The sequence below is a fragment of the Ammodytes marinus genome, assembly GCF_949987685.1.
Source record: "Ammodytes marinus genome assembly, chromosome: 1".
Lineage (NCBI taxonomy): Eukaryota > Metazoa > Chordata > Actinopteri > Uranoscopiformes > Ammodytidae > Ammodytes > Ammodytes marinus.
In genome coordinates, this window is record NC_137230.1 from 1,124,475 (window position 1) to 1,133,906 (window position 9,432).

At 40.1% G+C, this 9,432-nt stretch overlaps 1 protein-coding gene across 1 annotated transcript; it reads left to right on the top strand.

Moving 5' to 3' along the window:
• The first annotated feature begins 912 nt into the window (after positions 1 to 912).
• On the top strand, positions 913 to 8,908 carry ccnd1 (cyclin D1). The gene is made up of 5 exons (XM_080028087.1): positions 913 to 1,270; positions 2,546 to 2,761; positions 5,220 to 5,379; positions 5,717 to 5,865; positions 5,958 to 8,908. The coding sequence occupies exons 1-5, from the start codon at positions 1,073 to 1,075 to the stop codon at positions 6,111 to 6,113; spliced, it is 879 nt and encodes a 292-aa protein (XP_079884213.1). The 5' UTR covers positions 913 to 1,072; the 3' UTR covers positions 6,114 to 8,908.
• The last annotated feature ends 524 nt before the right edge of the window (positions 8,909 to 9,432 follow it).

The following is a 9,432-nucleotide window of genomic DNA, read 5'->3' on the forward strand; positions in this document are numbered from 1 at the left end:
AAGCTTATGTTTAACTCACTATCAAATAATAATCTGCAAAAGTTCTAGGCTTATTAGGCTAGTCACAGCTTGAACATACACATATAGGCTTCCAATCTACAGATATTGACTCACCAGTCCCCAAACAAGTAGCCTAAACTACAAATTAGACCTCAGACTCCGCGGTGCTGTAGATTGATATTGTTCATTTAACTGCGGTAAGCATAGGGGGCTCATTTCTTGTCAGAAATTAACAATGTTTCATTATTCTAAACCTAATTCGTAGGCCTATTGCATCACATATATGCTATAGGCCTACATGTAAAAAGTGGGTTGATTAGTAGCCAAAGATGTTGACCATGCTCATTGACAAGTTAAAGGCCTGAGAAAATAGCCTACATTTTAAACTTGTTATATTCAAAGTGTTAATAAGTGGAAATAAATAGGCCAAGGCAACACTGTGTGCTTCAGATTGCACTATTGCCCCATGTGCTCATTTCATGTTCAGCACAGTTTTGTGGGAGAGCTTTCATTGAGTGTTTGGGTGAGACACAGAAGGGGTCTACGCCACTATCGCCCCCTACCGACTGTACAGTGGCAGCCTTCCCCGGCCAGCTCTCCTCCTGCGGGGACAGGGACAGACGTCCCCCAGACCTCCCGCCGTCTTAGAACAAGCTAGCAGGCTATAGGAGGGGCTGAAGCTCCCCTCTCTTCCTATATGTGTAGGCTATATAATAGAATCTCTTCCTTAGCAGACTGCTCGTCGCTTTGATCCCCCCTCCCCCCCAACAACAGCTGACGTCATATTCTCCTCCTCTGCGCGCCCCATTAAACTGTGTGTGTTGTGTTTGTGTATGCGCGTTCGCTGAGCGCGAGCCAGGCTTTTTGTCTGGCAGGGGGAAGCGCTTAGAGCTTCATAGGGGTCGAGCACACCGGAGGAGCAGCAGCACACTGCAGCCCAGCGACAATAAAGTCATTTAAAATTACCGGACAGCAGCCCTCTGTTCCGTCAACGGTAAAGAGACATTTTGAAAAGGGGATAGTACAATTCTCTGGACGGTGATACTAACATTAAGAGCAGAAGTAGCCTACTATGGAGGACCAGCTGCTGTGCTGCGAGGTGGACTCCATCAGGAGAGCCTACCAGGACGTGAACCTGCTCAACGACCGAGTTCTACACACTATGCTGAAGGCTGAGGAAAATTACCTACCGTCGCCAAACTACTTCAAGTGTGTTCAGAAAGAAATTGTTCCCAAAATGAGGAAAATAGTTGCCACCTGGATGTTAGAGGTTGGTTGTACTTCTCTTTAACTTCCCGGAGTTTCGATGCTAACTTTAGATTGTAGCCTATGTCGTTAGCTTGTCTAACATGTAGCCTACCATAAACATGCCAAGTTAGTTCTAATTTGATAGTTTTGAGGATAATGTCTTTAAGCCTATTTCACGTTGTAGCCTATGTTACATAAAGTAAAAGTAGGCTAGCGTATGTCCTCACGAGGTTTGGGTGGTCCTCTACTAGGCTATAGGAGGAAGCCTATTGGCGAAAGACTGCATTCTTATTCCTATGTTATCGATTATTTCCCATATTTTCTAGAAGGTTATGAAATGTAATTACATGGGTAAATATTCAAAAATAACAGCAATGTACACGTATGCATTCTGGCCCGTGTCAGTATTATGCTACGCGCCATCTTTGTTGTCGTAAATGAGAAAGATTTTAATATTATAACAAATCTATAATATAGTGGACAATGGCAGTAACTCGGTTAAATCACCCCTAAATGTGCCTTTATCATGAGACGATTTTAATAGTTAGTTCAGTGTCTTCTACTGCTAAAGCTTGTTTTGCTTTAGCCTATAATAATCACGTAGGCTATGTCTGTGTGAAGGTTGCTTACAAAAGACATTTAAAAAATGTTAGGAAGGAAAAGAAATCAGCTTTAACAGTCGGGTTTGAAAGTTAAAATGTTTTTTAACATTAACACGCAGCTTTGGATTGAATTCTTTGTCAATTTATATTTTTTCTTAATTCCTGAAAATGAGCATCGGAGAGGCGAGGGGAGAATTCGCCTGCAGCATGTGAAAAAGCCCAGTCAGGGAAATTAATTTAGTATTAATTCATACACGTCAACATTCGACACATTTTACTCTGATCCGATCAGGCATTCGATAAGGATCATTTACATGCTCATTGTACGTATACTGATAATTTTTATATATTTTTAAATGTTTTTTGAAAAGATGACGAAGTTGAAATTAGAGAGTTAAACTTGCATCGACGCCACCTTTGTGTCTCAGTCAGGACTGCAAACTAATTCCCGACCGCTTTTATTACAGGCTTAGCCTACTAAAAAATACATACCATTATGAATTTAAATACGATGTAAAATGAAGTTTGCAACGAACAGGCCTACCTTATCACTATACATATGGCTGTTTATTTATTTTGAGATGAGTAGCTATTGAATGCAAAGGGTCTTGCATAGAGCCAGTGGGGGGCAAAGACTATGTAATAGGCTACATATTAATGGGGGTGAACGCTGAAGTGCTGTTCTCACTTCTCAGGTCTGCGAGGAACAGAAATGTGAGGAGGAGGTTTTTCCACTGGCTATGAACTATTTGGACAGAGTTTTATCCGTGGAGGCCACCAGGAAAAGCAGGCTCCAGCTGCTGGGAGCTACATGCATGTTTCTGGCATCCAAGATGAAGGAGACTGTGCCCCTAACAGCGGAGAAACTTTGTATCTACACGGACAACTCTGTCCAGCCCGGAGAACTGCTGGTAATTGAGTTCTGCAGACATGGATGTTGCATACCACATATACAATAGGCTACATGAGCACTGGAGAGCACATGACCACAATGTCATCTGCTTTGTCAGTGTCACCGTGGACAGAGAGAATAGATTGTATTCAAATGTCATAGGACCAGTTTGGTTGACATTAAAAAGTAGAAATGTGGCATTGGTGCATTTGAATGGCTGCCTGTGACTTTCCCATGGGGACAGGAAGGCCTCTCGCATTTCATGAATGACTCTGGCTGGCAGAAGAATGTGGATATACAGCGACATCTAGTGGCCATTAGACCGCGGTGCCACCTATTGGCTATGATAGACCAATAGTATCCATCTGCATCCCCGGAGAACAACACCCTGGCGGGACAGAACACCCAGGCGGGGCGGAAGTACTGTGGTTGGGCGGAAGTTACCTAAGAATTCTTCTTTTTTAGACAAATAAACGTATTTATTGCTGAAATTAACATAACAAAAAAAATTAAAAAAGAATTTGTCATGTCAGTATTTTTATAGCTTAAAAAAAGTTTTTGGACATTATTATTTAGACAAATACCTCAGGAGTTATTTAGACAAATTATATTGTTTTTGGCGATTAGGTTCAGGCATAACAGCTGGGTGGTTAGGGTTAGGGCAAGGGGACGGGGAGAGGTTAGAATATATATAGATAGAACATTAGATTATGTTCAGGCATCACAGCTGGGTGGTTAGGGTTAGGGCAAGGGGACGGGGAGAGGTTAGAATATAGATATATAGATAGAACATTAGATTAGCCACGGCGCTATTGAGCTCCACTCGGCTGACGGAACACCGCAACGGCCATCTTGAGTAGGTCACCTCAAACAATAAAAAATACCGCAGACCGATAGGCTACTAAATTTGTGTTATTTATATTGTTTTGAGTATTAGGTTCAGGCATCACAGCTGGGTGGTTAGGGTTAGGGCAAGTGAGTCACGTAGCAGCAGACATGTTATGGAAGCTAAATAGTCAAAAATCACGTCTGTCACACCACTTCCGCCCAACCACAGTACTTCCGCCCCGCCTGGGTTATGTCCCGCCAGGGTGTTCTCCAGGGCTGCAGCTAGACTACTCTGATAGACAGAACATTAAAAACTACAGACATATTCTCTAGTCAGTCTTCTGAGTTTGTTGTGAATGTGCAGCTGTGACTCCATCTGAGTGGAGATGGCTGATGTTTTAATTTAGATCATCACAGTGCAATCATATTCAGCTATGTAGAGTAATTTAATTTATGTAAATTAACTTAAGTGCTGTTGATTGATCAACTTGTATAATTGCATAGGAACCTAATAATAATAAAAACATTTGGAGGAAGGGAATATTGCACTGCAGTATTAATATTTAAGATATATATTAGGGCTGTCAAACGATTACAATTTTTAATCAGATTAATCACAGGATTCTGTGGATTAATCACGATTAATACCAAATTCGAATTTTCTCTGTATATTGTTGTATGAATGGAAAGATAAATGACAGAAGGTAGATATGTTTAAAATTAGTATTTCATTAATTGAAAATCCAAATGATGGTTTTAATAATAATAATAATACAATTTTATTTGACAGGGACAATACATACAACATTGCCACAAAAAAATGGGAAAATGTGATGCATATAAGACGTCTAGCTTCAGCTAATTTGCAGTCTTTGTCCCTGGGTCAGGCTTTAAAATACAATCAAAGATACTAAATACAATAAATGCAGTGATAGAGATACAGTGAATAATACAATTAATAGGTACCATGAGTCAATACACACAGCTGTAGTTATACATTTCAGATTAAAACATAATTAAATTTAGCATTAAATTAATACTGAAAATACATTTAAATCAAACTAAAATATATACCTACTCACCATAATTCAATTGGTCTGTCTCTTTACTATGTCTTTGGGCAAATATAGGCTATATAATGGCATTTATTTGGCAAATCTGCATTCTTGAATACAACTTGATTACAGTCTGCAGTGTGTGTGTGTGTGTGTCCTAGGGAATTTGTGCCAGGAAGCCGACATTATGTTGAGGTCTATCACACACACCTCTGAAAACTGCAGATGTTTGTGTCCTCGCGGGCTCTGATCTGTCCTCTGCTGCGTGCAGCTACTGATCCTGGGTCAGCCACAACGTTAGAGTGACTGTAGTACAGAGCCGGTGGGATGCACGGGGCGGATCATTCTGCACATGTTGATTCCAGAAATTAATCACCCTTCGTTAATGCGTTAATTTTGACAGCCATATATATATATGTATACATACATACACACACACACACATACGATACAAGGTTATCAAAAATGGAGGGAAGATTTAAATTGTCAGAAATATTAGGAGTGATTAAATGAGTGCTACAGATCTACAAGGACGAGTATATTTGTTCCAAGTCAGTGTCTCAATTTGTGTGATGTCTTTTTGTCTGTTGACAGCAAATGGAGCTGCTGGTTCTTAACAAGCTGAAGTGGGACCTGGCTTCCGTCACGCCTCATGACTTCATCGAGCACTTCCTCTCCAAGCTGAAGATCTACACATCCACCAAGCAGATCCTCAGGAAACATGCCCAGACATTTGTGGCCCTCTGTGCTACAGGTAAAACACACAGGTTCATGTCTTATGTTCAGTCCATATATATGTTTAAGTCACAATCTGTATCTGCTAACAAGATCATGTACTTGTCATATAAGGATATAGCCTTTTTATTTATTTCAAATTTGCACTTATTGTATTTTTATATTAAATTGTATTTAGTAATAGTATTTTCTTTTCTGTAGCCTGTTTTAACTTCCTGTCACAAGTTTCAGTCCAAATTGCTAACAAGGTTCTGTAGATAAAAAGACATACAGTAACCCCAGTTTGGTATTAGTATCATTGCCCTGTTGGAGCCAGTTTGTGCTTTGCTCATCAACACAACATTGTGTTTGTACAGATGTTAACTTCATTGCCAGCCCTCCATCCATGGTGGCAGCAGGTAGTGTGGTGGCAGCGGTTCAAGGTCTCTACCTGAAGAGCCAAGATGTCTCCCTATCCTCCCACAACCTCACCCACTTCCTGTCGCAGGTCATCCGCAGTGACCCGGTATGCAAACACACAGTCCTCCAAACCACATGTGAATGCAGGAGAAGCCATTGCTTTGTGTTGTTAAGTGTGTGTGTATTTTGTGCCTGTAGGACTGCTTGCGGGCGTGTCAGGAGCAGATTGAATCTCTGCTAGAGTCCAGCCTGCGTCAGGCTCAGCAGCACAGCAGCAACACAGAGAGCAAGCATGTGGACGAGGACGTGGACCTGTCTTGTACGCCCACTGACGTCAGAGACATCAACATCTGAACCCAGGGACCAAGGCAAAGAGCTCTGAGCTGCTGATGGAACACAGACTGGGACATGCTGGCCCACATGTCACTCATATGCCTGCTGTCCCAGGGGATACAGCGCACCCTGCCCGCCCTGCTACAAAAGCCAAGTCACATTTCTGCTAGTGTCCCCTTCTATTCTGGGAAAAGAAACTAACGCGAGAGAGAGAGAGAGAGAGAGAGAGAGAGAGAGGACCCATGTGGGCTGGAGTTTTAGCCACAAAGCAGACCTTCTAGTAGATACTTTTCTGAATCCCCTCAAATCTTAAAAAAGAAATCTTTTAAAAAGCAGACTCAAGTTTCCTTTCTCAAACATTCCAAAGTGAAATGTTCACTAGGTCCTTGTAGTGTGTCTTCAGGTCTTCAACTGAGCTCTGACTTTCTGAAATGAAAGAAGCTTTTTCTGGTTTGAGTTCTGTTTTATGTAGAATGTTTGAGACTTGCTGCCCCAGTTCCCATGTTTTTGTTGTTGCAGTGCAGAAAGCTCATGTTAGACCTCTTTATCCATTAGTCTTACAGCTCTTTTCTTTTTAAAGCCAGACTGTGTTAAGTGACTGTGGACGGCTGACATTAAGTGTTTGTTTATTCATTGATAACGTTTGTTTACAAACACATTTCAGTTTGCTGTTTGATCAAATCAATGCACAGCAATCCAGCCTGTTACATTTCCTTTCTGTTTTTAGTTCAACTTTAACATTCCAACTTTTGTTCTAAAAAAAGAAAGATGAAAAAAAGCACTTTTTTGTCAGCGCTGCTGTTCTTCTTAAAAATATAAGAGTGATGTAGTTTTCTAAAAGATGTAAATGGAATTGGTGATGGAGAGTCAGGACTTAGTCAAACCATGGGAAATGCTGCTCCACACTGTCATGGCTCCAGCTGCTGTGGCCCTCCAAGTGTTTCCTACAGGCAGAGCTGCTCATTCATTTGAGTTAAACCTCAGTGTGTAGAGCCAAACATCAATCGTCTAGAGGTTAAAGAAATTATTATTATAAATAATACTTAAAGGTGCTGTAAGCGGAATGGTTCTTTTAGCTAACTTCCTGTCAGTTACTGCAGTTAGCAGTCCCCTCGCTTGTCCCTACGTCACCACATTAATGCACTGCGGTCTTCAAGCAGAAAGTTATCTAGCATCATCTCAGATCCATAAGTGTGATAAAACATGATAAAAACCATCAAAACAGACATTGGGAAGGATTTTTACCTGCTCTGCCATTGTAGGCGCATACACATTCACCCATCTGTTGCTCTGGCGTGCACCGGCAGTGAGACCATGGAGTGTATATACTATTTATGAGTGAGACAGGTGCCGGTTTGTAGCGTTCTCTATTCTGATTGGATAAAAATTTCGGGGTCCTCCAATAAGTTTATTTGCCGATTACATGCAAAGCAGCTGACTGAGAGATCGGCTTTATGAAACGTGCACTTTATGTAAGTGATCACTGCATGAATAAAGAGCGATTTAACACTTATATTAACATAAATAAACCGCTTACTTCACCTTTAACTCTTATAACTTAAGACTTATTTATTTTTCTAGTTTGCTTACCAACTTTGCCTTCTATTGATGTTTTAGTATCTCCAGAGCAGAAGTTTTTGTGAAGCTAAAACTCCTGTCTGCCTCTGAATCACTATCTCCTCTAGTCCTCCACCTCCCCATTCCAAACACTGCTTATGGATTCTTGAAAAGGGATGAAGCTTAAAAATGAGGAGTTTTGAGACTATTGACTACATGATTTTGCACAAAGCTAAAAGATGTCGGCTACATTTTGTGGGACTTGCCTGAAAATAGCTGGCAAGAGCACCGAGAGGTGACAAGACAGCAAAAAGGCTGAAGGTCCAACAGGGAGGTGTGTCTTAAGAGTTCAAGTCAGGGTTCCTGCAAAACAGTTTGATGTGTACTTAAGATTTGAAGATGGAAAGATTTCTACAAGCTCTCTTCAAATCATATAGTGGAACTCTGTAAGGATGCCCAACTGAGTAGGAGCCCTGGATATGAGGTTTCTGATTGTTCATTAAGGATAGAAAGAAGGAGTGAGACACTCCTTGTATTCTGCTGCTATAGAAAGTTAATCCCAGCTATGTGTTTATAAAAAAAGAAAAAATATGACAAAAACGTAATGGATTAAATACGAAGCTTTTCTCTTGTTTGCTGCTACATTTTTTATACATATAAATGTCAATATACTGCCATTCTAGGTTTGAATTTTCTCATAGAAAATTGTGTTATTGAATATTTTTGTTTTTTGATTGATTACTTAAAGATTTTACAGAACTTTTCCAAAAAACAAGGAAAATGAGACGATGTACAGAAACAGCTTTGATCCACAATACCTCATTTGACAGTCAAGATCTAGCTAAAATTTTTCGTCTGTTTGTTTAGTTGCTATTCTATTCAACTGGTTGGCTCAGTTTTGGTTGACTTGAAGCGATGGTGAGTCCAGCTTTGATACTGCTGCCATAACAGAAAATAGGATATGTAGAACTCTGTTGAGTGTTAAGCTGTCTCGGTGAAAGAGACTTTATCCTCCCTTTAGGCCCATAGTGGCCTTTTGTCCTTTCCCATTTTTTTTTATTTATAAAAGAAAACAAGCTTTGTTGCAATTGTCAAACTGTCAGTGAGTTTATATGTAAATAGATTGGGTGTTGTGCTCGGTAAGCCATAGACTTGATTTTGTTTTGTTTTTACAAATCATTCCACGCAGTTGTCTTCTTCCTGGCAGTTGTTTGCAACTGGGATACACAGTGTATTCATATTTGTGTCCACTACACAATAAAATCATGAATTAGATGAAGTCTGGAAAAGTCTCTGTTCTTGTCCATATACGATGAAGTTTGGAATGAAGTGAACTCACACTATGTTACTGAAATCAGCAGAACACCACGCTACAAACAGTACAGAAAAGCAATACCTAATGTGTTTCTGTGCTAAATTCGGTTCTTTAGTTTATAAAACTCCAGCAGCTGTGCATTCCATCTTGAAGTAAACAGGATTTAGTGAATGATGACACACTGATATACAGGACGCTGAAAGCAGCTGCTTTCAGCTAGAGCATCACATGATCAACCACATATTTCATTATTTAACCTTTCATCTATTTATCAAGCAAATAAGAGAAACAGTCTCTAGTATACATATATATATATATATATATACTAGAGGTGGGCATAGATTAATTTTTTTAATCTAGATTAAAATGGCTCATTTGAATTCAATCATAATATGTGTGTGCTCCTAAATAATGACTCAAAGTAAGTCTTTGAGAACGTGTTTCTCAAGCCAGGTGGCGCATCAGACC